Source organism: Orbicella franksi, chromosome 2 (genome assembly GCF_964199315.1).
Source record: "Orbicella franksi chromosome 2, jaOrbFran1.1, whole genome shotgun sequence".
NCBI classification, from domain to species: Eukaryota; Metazoa; Cnidaria; class Anthozoa; order Scleractinia; family Merulinidae; genus Orbicella; species Orbicella franksi.
The window spans coordinates 8,720,568-8,738,611 of NC_138146.1; the positions used below are offsets into that span (position 1 = coordinate 8,720,568).

General features: G+C 37.3%; 1 protein-coding gene across 2 annotated transcripts in view; it reads left to right on the top strand.

The window, feature by feature from the left end:
• LOC145479920 (lysosomal thioesterase PPT2-A-like) overlaps positions 1-15,865 on the top strand; it is a 34,065-nt gene extending 18,200 nt beyond the window's left edge. Inside the window, exons 6-8 of one of the 2 annotated variants that reach the window (XM_081458397.1) lie at positions 1,359-1,452; positions 5,770-5,830; positions 9,514-15,865. In XM_081458397.1, coding sequence (XP_081314523.1) covers positions 1,359-1,452; positions 5,770-5,830; positions 9,514-9,657 — 299 coding nt within the window. In that variant the 3' untranslated portion in view covers positions 9,658-15,865. The remainder of the gene's footprint in view (positions 1-1,358; positions 1,453-5,769; positions 5,831-9,513) is intronic. The other variant, XM_081458398.1, reaches the window with a different exon arrangement.
• Positions 15,866-18,044: the final 2,179 nt, after the last annotated feature.

An 18,044-nucleotide genomic window follows, 5' to 3' on the forward strand; every position in this document is an offset into this window, starting at 1 on the left:
GTAATAATAACAATAATAATAGTAACAATAATAATAGTAATAATAGTAATAATAATAATAATAATAATAATAATAGTAATAATAATAAAACATCTTACCTTATCCCTTTTATACTAATTAGTCTCCTTTCTCAGCTTAAATAGCTTTACCTTTTTGTTTTGGTTTACGCCTTCATCCTTAATTAGCTTTTGTTAATATATTAGTATAGATTTCTGAAGATGATTCAACCATCAGAAAGAACTTGTTTTTTCTGAACAAAAAAGCACTTGTCCAAAATATTTTTTCTTTTTGAAAAATGTAAAGAAGTAAACCTAGAACGAGTTATTCCTTGGCAGACTCAGTGTCTGATCTAGAGCACGCCATTGCGGGATTGGTGCAGTTCGATAGATGTTCCCCAAATATTCCTCTTGTGGGTCATTCTGGCGCAGCAAACATCTGCAGCTACTGACTTGTAATTTTCCTTCGTTTCCTAAGTTTTTCAAAAACATTGTGTGACTTAAAATTTCATAGAATTGACAATATAAACAGAAAAACAGTGTGCGTTTTACAAATGTTTACAACATGGACAAATAAAAATGGCTGCCAGAGGCTGAGATGAGATTCCTGGGAACAAGTAGAATAATTCTCATAAAGGGGTCAATTTATAAAAATGCACACACTCATTGCAAACCCCTTACTTTTCACGCTTGATTGATTAAACACGACGTGTCATTTCGGTTGTTTTCTTTGTTGTTCTGCTATATTATTGTCAAATCAAAGCAGAAAAGAATATTATTATTCTTTGGTCGAGTAAACAAAAGAGAAGAACACAGACCGCAAACAGAAACCACAGAACCAACAATGTTGACAAAGATAAATTGAGTGATATTGATGACCTTACTTTTTTTAAATTTCTCACAAGCAAAAAACAGTGTGTCCCCCAAAAAACTGGAATGTCTCCTAGAAAACTGTTGACTGGGACAGAATGTCCCCCGAAAGTGAAATCCTACGTAGATCAAACACTGCAGACTAGAAATTTAAAACTGATTTCACCATACCTAGATTTCGGACTGTTGCTTACGGCAAACATAGCGTGAATTATTAAGGCCCTATCATTTGGTCCAAACACGACAAATCTATTCGATTGTGTGAATCATTGGACACTTTAAGAAAGCATGTCAAATTGGTTAATTTCACAAACCTGCTGGACATTACTTGTAAAGACTGTTTTTAACAACTAACACAATTGACTTTATTGCATGACTCATTGTTTGTTTTATATATTTTTCAATACTTACATAATTATACTCAGAAAGAGTTTGATTTTATTTTTTAGTTTACATGTGTGATAAATTTAACTTTGTCTATGATCTTTACAGAGTATGAAAAATTTAAAGAGAACTTCTTACGAATCAAGAACTTAGTCCTAATTGGAGGTCCAGACGATGGCGTTATTACTCCATGGCAGTCCAGGTAAATGAGCACACCAGCAGACGTGATAATTTTTTTCCAGGAATGGCTTTAAAAACACATCACACTTGCAAATGTTCGTAAATTCTTGATAATTATGCAGCTTTATGATACATGCACTGTGATGTTAACTGATAAACAATAGATGCAACAAATTTTATTAGGATCATATACTTTAAAATAGTACACTAGAGTGTAAGCTGGGTTCCTCAGCATTAGATAACTTGCAGTATTGCTACTCCCCTTGGATGGGATGGCTGTCCAGTGCCAGCATTTTTTCTGGGTAGAGAGATGCATTAGGAGTTGATATGCATCTTGCCCAAAGTAAAGTCTGCATACAAGCCAAGTGGCCCATGAGGCTGGAGCTTATCCCAGTTTCTGTAGCATGAAGCAACTAGGAATATTTCTACTCCCCCTGGATGGGATGCTAGTCCATCACAGGGTTACCCCCAGCATTGAATTTGCTAGTACCCAGTTGTGCACCTGGTGGAAAGAGGCTCTGTGAGATTTAAATGTCTTGCCCAAGAACACAACACAGAGGGTGTCGATGGGGTTAACTGTTAAGTGTGTAATGGTGGTTTTTAGTGCAGAGTGCACTATTGGGATAGTGTAGGGGGCTGATGTTCGCTAAGGCACTAACGTAATAACACCATAAGGTGTAAACTTTAATAGTTGTTTAATTAATCAATTAACGTTGCTAGAAGGGGAGTTGGGTGGGCTAGGTACCCGAGTGCATTACGCGAAACCTGTCATATTTACGTTGCTTTCTTTAATAACATGACAAAAATATATATATGGTTTTGGAAATCTCATGCTATCCTTGTGGTGCCATTTTCTTAAGAACAAAAGCAATTTGCTCCAAACGCATGCGCAGATTGGTTAGCGTCAAAGTTGACTATATGTTAGGTGAAAGATACATTTCATACGGGACTACCTACGAACGTTGAATGCCTTCCCTTGTGGTAGAACATAACATGTAAGAGGCATGTGTTCTAGCATTGCTAGTGTGATAAACGCCGTTCTCGAGTTCAGATGCACGCTTTTTTTATTTTTTGTAAATGAGTGATATCACACTCTTTTTGGCTGGGGATAGCAGTTATATTTCAGGTAACGTCAGTTCTCCTTTGTTAGTGCAAAGAACGCTACTGTGACTACGTATCTTCTGGAATCTTCCCTAGCTCAATTCAAGAAATGTCGTCTGCTGTTTCATAAGTATTGTGTGTTTGCAAGGGTTGAAATAGAGAATGGCAACATATTGCTTCTCCTTAGCAGCTTGTTTGTTTCCTCTTCTATGAAAGAGAGCACAAAGTTCATATTCAGCCGAAACTTTCCTGCATTAGTTACATGTAAAACAAATAAATTGGTGACAAAAGAAACTTCGTTATTATTGCCGCAGACTCCGTGGTACTTACTGAAACCTCCAATTAATTTCATCAGTCGATGAGGTGACTTGCTCACCTATGTGGGATATAATTTCGGTCAAGTATAGATCTCTACCTTCAATACTTCTCGTTGAAACGCTCCTCAGTTGTGTTACTTGATAGCATTGTGTATTAGTTTGACGTGGTTTTATTGTTAACGTCAAAGCTGGCAACAGAATAAGAACACACTCTTCCATGACTCGACATGGCTATTTGATAATTAGATTAGTTCTTGTTTATCTGTGAAATGAAAATTTGCATTTTGAATAAAACAAAATCGTTCCTCTTCGACTTTTCAGCAGATATTTCACTTTTATTTTCCATTTATCTCCAGCAGAGTAAAAAAATACACATCTTTCTTATATTTTCGTGGAAACAAAGGTACCTTGTTCCACACATTGGCGAGGAAAACAAAAGTATCAAGTCACAAACGTTGGCGTGAAAAGTACACTTGTCATGTTTGCTGCAATGACTTTAAAGTCGTCTTGACAAACGGTAATTGTAAGCTATTTTTTGAGCCATGAAAGAAAACACAAACATGAAACATACACACTGCTAAGATTATGTCTTATCAAGTTTTTGTCCGCTCATATTCCGCTCATATTAGTTGACTACCAAGGGAGAGAACGGCATGGGTGAGGACCTGTGTGACTACTGTATCAGAGCCGTAAATTATACTCTGCATTATCTGAGATTGTCTCACTAGTTTTGCTATCGTAACCCTATAAACCACAAAATATGAGCTTAAACTAACGTGTAAAACATGATTGACTTATTAGCGTATGCATTACTTAACAGCCAAAGGTTGCTGATTTTCCACAATAAATAGACAGAATTTTTGGATACAAATGTAAATTTTAGTTTACTTTGAGTTCATCTGACACCTCTGGAAACCCTTTGCACCATCATATTTTGTCTCTTGTGTCTTCTGTTGGAGTTTGACCCTGATTTGGTCCTATTTTGTAACATGCTCCAAGCCTGTGGTCTGCCTACGGTTCCAGGTTTCTCTCTTCACCTCCTTGCAAACCTGGGAGCCATTAGCGCTGTACGGTGGAACCTTGCCTTACGGTCATTTCATTAATACAGTCACCTTGTTGTCATGGCCACTTTTTTCTGTCCTGGTGAAACACCCATAAATGTCATACATTTTTTTTTTATAAGAAAACCCTGTTAATGTGGCCACCCCATTAATACAGCAAACTGCCACATTCTGAAATCCGAACCCGTATAATCCTTTATAATTTTACGCGGTTTAAACTGCCACTCAAACCAGTTATGTTCATCTTTCCATTGTTAATATTGTATGTTCTGATTAAAGTTTCAATTTTTTAAAAAAATATATGTATCTGTGTTCAGAATGTTTAGTAAAGAACAGTTGTTTAGAAGTGCAAATCTTTAGACCTACCCCATTTATCAGGGGGCCACCCAATTAATATATACAGCCCAATTTTCATGGACCTTTGGCTGGCAGTGTGGGGCCAGCATCCCAAAACTCTTACCCTATTTATGACCAAAATCTGTGATTTTCCCTACCCTATCTATGATCTGACCAAAAAAAATTGATACTCTATTTATGACCTGACCCTTAATCGATACCCTGTTTTAGACCTGCCTTAGAATTAGTTGCCTAGTTCAGACTGATGTTAAAGGCATTGTGAAGGGCTTTTGTTATGGTCTTATTAATAACTGAATGATGAAAAAGTAGCCTCTTCTAAAAGCCATACCCAATTCAAGACTAGAGTGCAAAAACCATGCCCTATTTATGGCCAAAATGGCCAAAATCAGTACCCTGTTTATGACCAAAATGGCTGAAAAAACTATACCCTTTTAGGCCGCACATACCCACATAGCACATATCACATGAAATTTACTTTAAACCAAAATTTTTTTGCCTGGTAAGATCAACTACAGGAACAAATTATCACAGAAATTTAACTTACTTTTAGTGTTCAGTGTGCCATTTTGGCTAAAACATTAATGATATTATAACAGTCTTAAATAACACACATAGGAGTCCATGGCATTATACTAATGGTGCAATAGGCAGGTACATAAGTCTGCATATGAGCCAAGGGGTCCTCCCAGGCCAGAGCTTATCCCAGTTTCTGTAGCATGAAGGGACTAGGAATACTTTTACTCCCCCTAGATGGGATGTTAGTCCACCGCAGGGTTACTCCCAGCATTAAATTCGCCGGTACCCATTCGCCATCTGTACCCATTTGGCACTGTAAGAGTAAAGTGTCTTGCCCAAGCCCGATCCAAAGTCAAGGACACTAACCATGAGACCATGTGCCTCCAAATTACGTCATTTTTAATGATTCCAAAACTGACTTTGTCTCAATCATGATTTATTTTGCAAACGAAGGTCATCCAAAGCTCATAACAATCTTAAAATCATACAAATTAGCTGCCAGACTAATCTCCATTAATCTACTGGTTAGTTACTATCATTAATTCAAACAGTTCACTGACTAAATGGCTTATTTTTAGCTGTTTACTGACTAGGGCTATACCTCATGGAGACCCTCAACACAAGGTCCCCAGCCAGGGCTCAAACCCAGACTGCTAGATCTGGAGTTCAGCACTAACCAAGAGGCCACTGTACCTTCACACATCTTGCCCAAGAACCCTAGATAATGGACACAATGACCCCTGCTACTTCGCTAGCCCTTGAGCTCGAGCTGGTATTCAGCATGCTTTTAGGCCACTTCATCAGCCACCAACATACATGTAGAAAAAAGACATCTTTTTTAGTCAGAGGGGACTTGAATTTGACCATATGGCAGATTAGGTGGTCAATTTAACTGGCAGTCTCCAGATTTGGGATCTTTTGATCAAAGTTTACATCTATAATGCCATTGGGATTATGAGTTATGAGTTTTTTGTTTCATTATTACAGCCATTTTGGATTTTACATGGACAACTCAAATATGACGGTGGTGGACATGAAAAATCAGCAGGTCAGTGGCATTTGTGGACCATCAGTGCCAGGGAGGGGAGGGAGGGTGTCACCTGTGTGGTCTTCTAGTCCAAGTTTTAATCTGTGTAATTGTTGTTTGGTTCTTACTTGTTGCCTAGACTTTCCATGAAAATCTGACCAAAATTTTGAAATTCTCAACTAAGCATGACTCATTAGATCTTGCAACACTTATGATGATATCCTAGAGATTTCTGAAGATGTAAAATTGCACACATTTTCCAGTCCCAAAGGAATGTTCTGGAATCATTATTGGTCACAACCTCTTTCCTAGTGCTTTGTTTCCAAATCTGAGAATTTGCCAGAAAAAAAGCTTCGTTCACTTTCCTTTCCTTAAGTTTTTTGATCAATTTTACCTATATTACATAGCACTGTAGAGATCAATGCAGTGTACAATTGAAAGGCCGCGTGCAAGAACGTCCCCTAGATTTTTTGGCCATTTTGAAAGTGTTCAAAAATAGCTGAATTTTGGCATGTAGGCTTCGTTGTACCTGAGAAACATTGCTCTGAATTTTTTTTGGCTGGGGCGCTCTTCGTTCTCGAGAAATAACGTATGCAAAAAGCTCAGTTTGCCAAGCGGCATCTTTTGGAGATCTTCTGTTGAACAAAAAACAAAAGAAACCTTATTATTTTGTTGAACAGCAAACAGGCAGACTGTTTATAGTGTATTCCACTGAATCTTAGCTGTCTTAAAGTCAAAGGAAAATAGTATATAGAGCGGAAATCTGGGAACAGATTGTTCACATCGGTTATTGTGACGTAAACACAACACGTGAATTGATCGAGCGGCAAACGAAATACCATCGAACGAAAAAGAGATGTGCCGCATTAGAGCTCTGTCAACTAATATCTTAAGCATAGTGTTAAAGTACCTTGTGTGCCTGCCTGGTGGTTGAGAGGCATCATAAAGCCTCAATAAACCCGTAAGTCATCAGCACGTTTTAAAGAATCAAAATGTGTTCTGAAACTTCGAAGGTAGCTGTTATACCGTAATCGTGTTATCGGCGTTTGAAGTCAGATCGAGCCAGGCAGCAAAGTCCAAGAGCAGTTCTTGCCCAAGAAAAATACCCTCTCGTGAGTTGTGGGCCATTTGCCAAGCGTTGCTAGTGTCAAAGTTTGGAAAGCGCGAACTGGTTTTTGAGTGATAAAATTTGTCTTGTATCAACCGCCATGTTTTCCAGCGCACGAGGTGTAAAGACCCTTCCCGGCATGCATTGCGATCACGTTCTGCTCGCGTTTCTCGAACTGGTAACTAGATTGTTTCGGCTTTTTTCATTTAAAGGTGATAATAGCCAACAAGTAGCAATCGATTGTAACATAGATCTGTGATCCAGGTTGCGTTGATTTTATTTCATATCAGCATGATTTGTAGTGTTTTGAACTTCTGGGATCAGCGGACATGCAGATGTATGGAGACCCGTACGTTGCGCAGAAGGGTTAATTTGTTAATCTGTTAGGCGGTGCGTGACATAAAGCTACGATCGCGTTTGTCGAAGAATATGTATTTATCTCGTGATTTTTAGCCATTTAAGGCGTTGCTGTATTTGGAAAAGTGCTTATTTGATGTTTATTTGTTCAGTGCAGATAATCATTGTCCCAGATAACCAAAGTAAGTTCCAGATGTTAACACTGTTTTCCGGCCGCCATATTTTACCTATTTAAACCTGAAATCAACATTTTTGAGCTTATACGTTGCGTGAAATTAGCATTTGGCTGTTTTCTAAGTGAAATCAACATCCTTTCCGTCATGCGTTACGTGAAATCAACATTTTTACATATTTAGATTTGAAATTAACAATTTTTAGCTTATAAGTTGCATGAAATTAACATTTTGCTGTTTTCTAAGTGGAATCAACATCCTTGCCATCACGCGTTAACGTGAAATCAGCATTTTTACCTATTTAGACCTGAGATCAACAATTTTTAGCTTATAAGTTGCGTGAAATTAACATTTTGCTGTTTTCTAAGTGAAATCAACATCCTTGCCGTCACGCGTGAACGTGAAATCATCATTTTTACCTATTTAGACCTGAAATCAACATTTTTGAGCTTATATGCTACGTGAAATTAACATTTTGCTGTTTTCTAAGTGAAATCAACATCCTTGCTGTCATGCGTTAACGTAGAATCAGCATTTTTACCTATTTAGACCTGAGATCAACAATTTTTAGCTTATAAGTTGCGTGAAATTAACATTTTGCTGTTTTCTAAGTGAAATCAACATCCTTGCCGTCACGCGTGAACGTGAAATCATCATTTTTACCTATTTAGACCTGAAATCAACATTTTTGAGCTTATATGCTACGTGAAATTAACATTTTGCTGTTTTCTAAGTGAAATCAACATCCTTGCCGTCATGCGTTAACGTAGAATCAGCATTTTTACCTATTTAGACCTGAGATCAACAATTTTTAGCTTATAAGTTGTGTGAAATTAACATTTTGCTGTTTTCTAAGTGGAATCAACATCCTTGCCGTCACACGTTAACGTGAAATCAGCATTTTTACCTATTTAGACCTGAGATCAACAATTTTTAGCTTATAAGTTGCGTGAAATTAACATTTTGCTGTTTTCTAAGTGAAATCAACATCCTTGCCGTCACGCATGAACGTGAAATCATCATTTTTACCTATTTAGACCTGAAATCAACATTTTTGAGCTTATATGCTACGTGAAATTAACATTTTGCTGTTTTCTAAGTGAAATCAACATCCTTGCCGTCATGCGTTAACGTAGAATCAGCATTTTTACCTATTTAGACCTGAGATCAACAATTTTTAGCTTATAAGTTGCGTGAAATTAACATTTTGCTGTTTTCTAAGTGAAATCAACATCCTTGCCGTCGCGCGTTAACATGAGTCAACATTTTAAGCACTTTTGACGTGAAATCAACAAATTTGAGCTTATATAAGCGGCGTGAAATTGACATTTTGCTGGTTTCTAAGTAAAATCAAAGTCCTTGCGGTCGCGGCGGGCCAATCCTTTGTTATAATAAACCGAGGCGAGACTTCGACTTATAACTAAGGCTTGGCTTGGCTATTATAACAAAGGATCGGCTCTGTTTATCATAACAAAGGCCCGGCTTCGTTTATTTGAAGGACTCGGCGGGAAAAGGGCGTCAGGTATTGTAATCAAAGGTGAACTTTGTCGAAAACGCTCCAAATTTCGCATGCAGTTTCGTTCAGGTATGTTAAGCAATGTCCCGTAGTTTTCGCGCTAAAGTTCGCTTCATTCTCGAGATATTGCGTATGCAATAAACCACTCGCTTTTTCCAACCTGTGTGCCTTTTTTGCATACATTATTTCTCGAGAACGAAAAGCAACCCAGCGAAAAAAACTTCAGAGCAATGTTTCTCAGGTGAAACGAAGCCCACATGCCAAAATTCAGTTAGTTTTAAGCACTTTCAAAAATGGCTGAAAAATCTAGGGGACGTTCTTGCACGCGGCCTTTCAATTAGTTATGTTAATTTGAATAACAGCCAATCAAAGTTGCTTCATGCATGTCTGTAGAGCCACATCATCAGTTAGTTATATTTCAGTTTGAGTCTCAAAACATTCTTCTTGCATCTATTAACCTAAGTTGGTGACATTCATTCACTTGAAAGTCCCGTGGAGTGAGGATAATCAACTTAAGGTCCAACCAGACACTAACTGGACATCTTTTTAGGTTTATCTTAATGACACCTTTGGTTTGCGTACTCTGGATGAAAGAGGGTCCGTACACCAATTTACCTTTCCTGGTGTGTATCACATTCATTGGCATGGAACAAAGAAAGTGTTTGATGAAGCTATAGAGCCTTGGTTGACTTAAAAAGAAATGCCAGAGGGCATTGTAAAATCTTGTTTCCGAGAAATGGCAGTCAATTACTCTAACCCTAAGTAATCATAAGTATATCACACATTGGATATGGTTGTTTTCAGTACATGCCTTATTCACAAGGTATTATGTCAGTATGCTAATATTGACTGACAACCCCCCTTCTCGACATTGGATGTACTAAATGTCTTTGTTGTGCTATAAAACAAATCGCATATTGCTCTCAAGGGCCGTTTCTCAAGAATTTCAAAATTTACAGATCTCTGTATGGCTGTGTGGCACTCCTTGCCAATCAGCTGTAGGGGTGGTGAATGGTAAACGCAAGACTTTGCAAGATGGCAAAAGCAGCGGTTAATTTCAAGTTCTAAATTGTGAGACCAAGGCTGTCTGGAACTGGATATTAGACTGTAAAACTATGTCATGAAAACCTAGAACAAGCTAGCTGTTTTACTAGGGCCAAAATGCCATGGCGGTACTTTTTGTGGAATTCAGTCAATTCAGGAGAATTTAGGATTAACCCCTTCTTGGAAATGTGAATGTTGCATTATTAAAATTCAATATATCAAGGGATTTTGAGACTCGAGACCCAGAGACAGAGACTTTGAGATGTGCATAATTGCTCAAACAGGAGACTGTGGGGCCTGTGAAATTGGACAAAACTTTTGCAAGACCCAGAGTTTTTGAAGAGCCATTCATCAACCCTAGCTATGCAAAGAAAATGTACAGATGTTTTTTTTTCACATTTCCATCATTCACAAGAAATTCTGAACCCATTTCCATTCAGTAAATCTTAAAGTGCCACTGAAACGAAATTTTCGTATGTGAGATTTTTGCTTAGTAATAAAGTTTCAACCTTACTTGGAAACACTGCGGACTTTTTTTTTCGCATACGGTAAGCGAAAACTGCTTTTTCAGCCGTTCGAAGTTGGCTGGTTAAGCCCAAAATTGGCGGCCATCTTGGCGCGGCCAAAACAGCCTAGTGACGTCACTGGTTGTATTACTCTCATGCTGCGCTGAAAATTTAGAGTGATTATGGGAGAAGAGAATACTGTTCGAAGCCCCCCAAAAAACATCTTAAGGACATCTCAGAGCTGTAAAGCAGATAATCACAGTAGCCTTAGACAAGAAGAGGTGGAGAGTCGATCCTGGGGCTTTTCAGTCTATTTAATTGGATATTTGCAGGATATTTTATGTAAGCAAGCAAACGAGTGGGAGTTCTTAGATCGCAAAATGATCGGGACTCTTGGTGAAATGGCCACCACTCAATTAAACAATACCTACACTCATAAAGTAAAAAAGACATGAAAACAAGAGAAAGCGGCTTTTGAAATTATTATCCGGACTGCTGCTACACGAATCGCAGCAACAACGCTTCGAGTTTCGAGTCGCTTCGCTTCGAGGATTAACCGGACGCTTTGTGAGTTTCACCGCGGACGAGATTGTGCTACAGTGACCTTTAGTCCAGTTGCATCTGTTACATCCTACAAGTTATCAAATCAGCAACAATTTAAGAAACCCTCTTCTTTTATGTGAGGGAGCGAATTTAAACTATAAAGGTAAACTAAGCTGCCATGACCCTACAGGTATGTTTTCAGGAAACGAGAGAAAGCGTGACAATGTCGACGGCGAAAGGTGATATATGCAAATTAGTTCAAATTCTGTTTAATAAACCTTCGAAAGGAGTGTAAACTAGTGACGTGTTAACGAATTGCTTTGAATTTGGATACCATTAAATGAAGATCATAGACACAAGTATGTGCTAAAGAACTCAAAGTAATCCATCGACCGTGAAATATTGCAATTGGGAGATACGTGTAAAAGAGAAGCGAAATTCGCGCTTTGTTTACACTGATACGTATGCGACGATAAAGCAAACCCTGCTGCGGATCACAATTTTCAAAGACACATTTTGTCTACCACAAGAACTCTCACTTATTAGTATCATAAAAAGATGCCCTCTGTGTACAAAGAAGTACTCGACTCAAAGCTTGTGGACCGTTAATAACTTCGTGATTATGCGGATGGCTGATGCGCTTACGGCTTTTATTGCAGTAAAGTTGCCGAGGATGTATTCGAACCTTGTGTAATAGAACTTAGATAAACATGAGAATCCAAATTTCAGAACCAGGCTGAAAACAGACGACTAAATATCGTGTTTAGGCTTTAGGACGTGATATAAAAGTTGCCACACTCGTCTTCGAAATCTCCAATCGAGTACTCAAAATGTTCGAAAAGTAACTGAGCTGTTCTAATCTGTAGCATTTATTTTGGTGAATCTACACTCTTTGGCGCCCTCCAACATTCATGATATGTATTTCCTGTCAAGACTGGACAGAAATTACAAGGTAGAAAACTAGCAGGTATCGACAATATGAAAAATAGACTTGAATAAATCAAGTGAAAACAAGAGAGAATCTATAGCGCTTCTTGCGTGAATACAACCAGTGACGTCACAAGGTCCTTAAATTCGGTTCCAGAGCCCGGACACAGTTTTGCTCCAAAAAGTCGATTTCAGCAGCTAAAAAAAGCACTTTCCGTTGGGATTTGACAGAAATAAAGTTCACCATTATTTTAAGCACGTTTGAAACTACAAATTGGGGTAATAAAAGAGAGTACGAAAATTTCGTTTCAGTGGCACTTTAAAGGAGCTCAGTCACAGCATTTTAAGTTAATTCTGGCTACATAAAAAATTACCTCTAAATTGAAGTAAACCTGAAAATAGTAGTTTACTAAGATAGAAAATCACCAAGGAGATGATAATAAACCATAAAGGAACAAGGATAGTTAAGGATGGAGAAGTTTAACATGGATTACAAATGACGAACTTGAAAAATTTAGGCTAAACTTTTCAAGATGCGCAAACTGTGACATAGTTCCTTTAATTTTGTATGCTCCTCTTAGTTGTTGTCTTTGCTTTAATTACATGAATTTCTAATAACAGTCTACAAGCCCAAGTTTTTCTATGAGAAAATAGTCAACAAGGCTTAGCTAAGTAGAGTGTCTTCTTAAACAACGACATTGTTATTGATTTAGTAGACACTCTAAATGATTACAGCACACCTGCTGCTGCACCTGCTTAAGAATAGTTTTCAGTTTCACATGCACAATAATTGTCTGGAAATAGGAAATGACGAGAGAACCATGCAGGTTTCCAATAGGACAACTGAGTGGCTACTAAAGAGGATTGCATAGGGCTTACTCGTGACATGATGAAAGCAAAAACTATACATGATGCATGAAAAGCAACTAAAAAATATATTATGTGATTTATGAATTTCTGAAAAAAAAACACATTCCTGAAAGAGCTAAAAGTACACCTTTTGCTGTTCATTTACAGAAAATATCCATTCATTTGTGTTCAAATTAGTTTCATTATGGTTAATATACTCTCATTAATACCAATGTGACATTCATTTGCACATAAGGAACCTTCAAGAATAACATTTGCATATGTATTAACATTCAAAATCATCAAAAGATAACCAATATCTTCCCTTGACATTCATTGGCTGTAAATGTATTTTCATTTTTGTCGAATTAAAATTCGTTGTCACGAAACGACAATCATGTACACTTTTGGACAATCCTTTTTCAACCAAAGACTTTCAATAACAGAATTTGCATGAGCACTCACGATCAACTGCATTATTATACAACCATATCCGTGAAGGTGACTATCTTTAGTACGTTGTGACAGACATTACCGTGTTTTCACCTAACGTTAAGAGAAAACAATAGCTCATTAGCGTAATTCTTTTGAACAGAGATATCACGCTTAATTTTCCTCAAAAATTTGATTATAGAACTAGGGACCATATGTACTTTTTTTGATCGTATTTTCACAATCCTCCCCTTGCAGATATAAATTTGGCCTCTCACGAACCTTTTGCATACAACTCAGAGGGTGCACTACAGTATACATGTGATAAAGTGACAGTTAGATTCCCCCACAAATGCCACGAAGAAATAGAATCCCATTTGAACACAGCGAAAGGATAATCAGGGCCTAAATGTGGACAATGTATCGTTTCATGCAAACATATTTGCCACGATGCCTCAATAGTGAGGCAATTGAGGGATAAATTGTCCAGCAAATTTGATATTCTCTCTTCCAAAAATAAATGTTATTACAGCTGTAATATTTGTCTCACCGCACTTACGATTGTCACCCTCATGGATATGGTTGTATAATAATGCAATTGATTGTGAGTGCTCAGACAAATTCTGTTATTGAAAGTCTCTTGTGGAAAAAGGGTTGTCCAAAAGTGTACATGATTTCCTTTTGTGACAACGAATTCTTTTTTGACAAAAATGAAAATAAATTTACAGCCAATTAATGTCAAAGGAAGGTATTGTTTATCTTTTGATGATTTTGAATGTTAATACATATGCAAGTGTTATCCTTGAACGTTCCTTACGCGCAAATGAAGGTCAGATTGGTGTTAATGAGAGTATATTGACCATAATGAAACAAGTTTAGACTCGAATGAATATTTTCTGTAAATGAACAGCAAAAGGTGTATATGTGACACATGGATTTTGTTGAAATTCTTGTGTGAAATGGGATTGCAACCCCTGCAATTAGCTTAATAAATTATTCCTTTGATTCAATAACAATAAAATTTTATGCACAGTAAAAATTTTTGTTCAAATTCTGCCTAAAATGTTTGTGCACAGATCAACAGTAAGGAAATATTATAAGATATATATATTACTGTGTTAGTATAAATCTACTAGCATTCTATCACAAATGCCATTCTCTGATTGGCCTTGCTACTTACTATCTATTGTGTGATAGGTAACGAGTAGCATAGCAGTGTGCCCTTGTTAACAAAATGATGGCCGCTCCTTGGTGTATTCAAAGTGTCTGTGAAGAGGTTTTACATTAAGTTTTGAAAGACTAGTAGATTTATACTAAAGCGAATAATCTAATTAATATATTATTCACTCTTGATTTCTAAGCGGGATCATATAAAAATCTTGAGCTCGTAATCTAATTGTTTAATATAAAATAAAAATTTAACTGAAAACACAACCAAAATTCACACATTTGCACTCAGTTGCTAAACGAGTTTATTCAATTTTTATCCTTTGAAATGGATATTTTCTGATTTTCACACAAAAAGTAGCATGTGAATAGACACTTAGCATGTAGTTTTAATAATAATAACTGCCCTTGTTGTCTTTATCACTCAGCCAAGCACAAGTAACTTATTGTTACCAGAAGAGTATTCCCATGTATTCAAGCATAACTGACAGTTTTGTAGTTACTACTCATTACTACTCTATAGATGTAAAATGTGAATGGATCGTCGCCAGTCTTAGAGGTAAATCATACCACGCTTAAATTAATATTATAGTAAAGCTACAAATTATTATACACAGTAAACCACAGTAAAATACATACAAATTATGCATGTCTAATAATTAACTTCCAGTGTGTGACTTCTGGACTATTGACAAACTCACAATCTGAGGCAAGGTTATGAGCCAATATAGCAAGTGCACAATGTGTTTCACAGCTACTGGCTGTTACCATACTAAAACTCTTGAAAATATGGGATCCCAAACTTCACAATTGTTACAAAAAAATGTAAGCCAGGGGGCCACGCTTGCCCCATAGCATACATTTCTTTTTAAAAATTGGCAAGTTTGGGATCCCATATGTTCAAGAGTTTGCAACAGATTCTAATGTAACTTTGCACATTTACTAAATTCGGTATGGTAAATTGATCTCTGGCGGTTGTTTTTTGTGTATAAGAAAAATGCCAAAAAAATTTACTATTGCGTGACATCAGTAAAAGGGTCCATTCAGTATTTACCATACCCAAATTTGACCAAAAATCTGGTCAAACCAGGTCAGTGACTTGATATCAGAGGACATCATGAAAGCCGACAAGGCTTCCAACTGTCTGGTTACCCATCACCTAAACATTGATACCAGAATCAGAGATGTTTAGCATTGCGCAGTGGTTCAACCCTAAACAAAATGAATTTGTGCTTGGAATTCACAATTTCTTAATATTAAATTCAGCTAGTTTAAGTGTAGCAAATTTGAAAGTAGAGGCATACTCGTAGATGTACATGTAGATGTTATAAAAAAAATGTAGAAAATATGTAGAAAACATATGCCATATCATTGTATTTTTCTTGTTCTTTTTGTACTTGTAACAGAAAAAAACAAAAACGGTTTCTCTACAAAGTTGCTTGAGTTCACTCTTAATTAGCAATGATAATCCTTTATTGTTTTTGCTACTAACTAAACGGTAGAATCTGGATGCACTCCCCTTAAATCAAGCTGAACTCATAAACACAATAAGGGTAGACTTGCCACAAGTCAACCTTTTCTTAATCCATGACTTACTTATCTCCCTCGAGCGGAGCGAGAAAGTAACCTTTGCGTGACGAAGTCAGAAACTAACAGTGGAAATATTATTGGAAAGGACTTTTAGAAAGTCTAAATATGGGTAAAGAAGAGCAAATCACAATGCTAAAATTGGCTTGAAAGCCAAAAAATCATCAGGAAGTACCCTGTGAAGATATCATGATAAGTTCTGATGATAACACTTTTCACAAACTGCGATATCATGACAAGCCAATACTCCAATCAGTGTACTACATGGATTGAACAGCTGTAGCTCTCAACTCTGGGCAATGTTAAAAATACTTGAACATACCGTAAAATCCCATGTTAAAGCCCTGGGCTTATAACTCCATAAGGAGTTTTTGGTAGGCTTATAAACGGAGGTGGGGCAGCTTATATCCAGGGGGCACATAAGTAGAGTAAAACAAATGTTTTGGAACCATGAGATAAAACGTATCTGAGAAATGAATTAAGGTTACAGTATACCTTCGGGTCGGCAATTTTCTTCAAATTTGGATTTTTGGGTCAAAATAGTGGTCGAAGAATAATCTCTAATTTCTGAAAAAAAATTTTGAAAAAGGCTAAATATTGGCGGAGAAATGGCGGTTTTACGTTTTCACCGGAAGTAAAAGTTTACCTCTTGATTGACAGCCCTATAGCGCGTATGCAATCAACCGAGACGATTTTCGCGGGAATTACCTATATGGATGTCACGAATTGACTACTCAGTTGATCAGCATTGTTGTTCTGACTACCCAGCATCTTTGGTATTAGGCGTGTCTCTATTAAGTTATAAGTAAACATAGACCACGTTTAAACCATGGACCAGTTCGAAAAAGCGAAAACAGCGAAGAACGAATGAAAATACATCAATGAGTGAAGAAGCGAAAGTTCGCCACGCGGATGAAGCTATAGTTATCGTATAAGGCGGGCAAATATTCGTGGTAAGAGAAAAGAAAGGTTCTGTAAAAATTTCGGAACTTGACAGCAATAGCAGGGATGCTGACAGAGACTCTTCTGATGAGTCCGATATCGACGAATCGTCGGACTCATTGAGACCATTTGAAATATTATCCATGCACAGTTGCCCACACACAGTTGCTCTCCGCGCTTTCTTTTGTTTGTTTCCTTCGCTCAGCCACTCTAGCGTTCGTATCCTTTTTAGTCTTCTCTATGTTGCCAGACCAGCTTCAAGAAAAACCGAGCTACAGAAAAATTATCTCTCTGCCTTCGGTTCCTTGAGCGCATTGCGAAACACAAGAGTTTTTTAGAGATTCGCGCGTAAATTTCACCAGGGGGTTAACGGTAGTAAACTTTCCCTGCACTGATTGGCTTAGTTATCTGAGAACCCAGTTGAAGGCGTTTGTGAGCGGAGTTTGTTTGCGAAGCAGAAAATTTTTCTTAACGCTGTTTCTCGAATAAATTTTTTCACTTGAAGCAGACACTTTAAAGAGTTATAACTCAAAGGGAATTTGTTCAATTGCTCTTAAATTTGGACAGTGGCTAGTTTAACATATAAACTACAAAAGCGTGTCTGGGAATTGTTAATTTCGAGAGCGATTTTTGTACGATCACTCCACATTTTTTTAATCCTGTTTCGAAAATGTTCTGTAACTTTTTACTGCAATTGAATATGCCAAAACGCAGACACGTTTTTTAAGCGCTTTGGGCCCTGAAACCGAGGAAAAAATTAAATTGGCGAAAAACGAAATTCGCTTTGACTTGTAGCTTTCGAAAGGTGATTCGGGCGCTCGCATTTAGTGGTCGTGAAAAATTCGACAATTCATTTTCTTTCAAAATTCTTGGTATAGTTTGATAGCCAGCCCCATAAGCTTTAATTTGATATAGGGTTTAGGTATCTACAGCTTAAACTGCACGCGCTACATCGCTTGCGCGCGAGACACCCCTGAAGGTATACTGTAACCTTAAAGCGAACATACCATTACATTTAAAGCTATGACCCTATTACTACCCTATTAGCCTATAACTTTCAATAAAAAATTTTGATGTTTGTAAA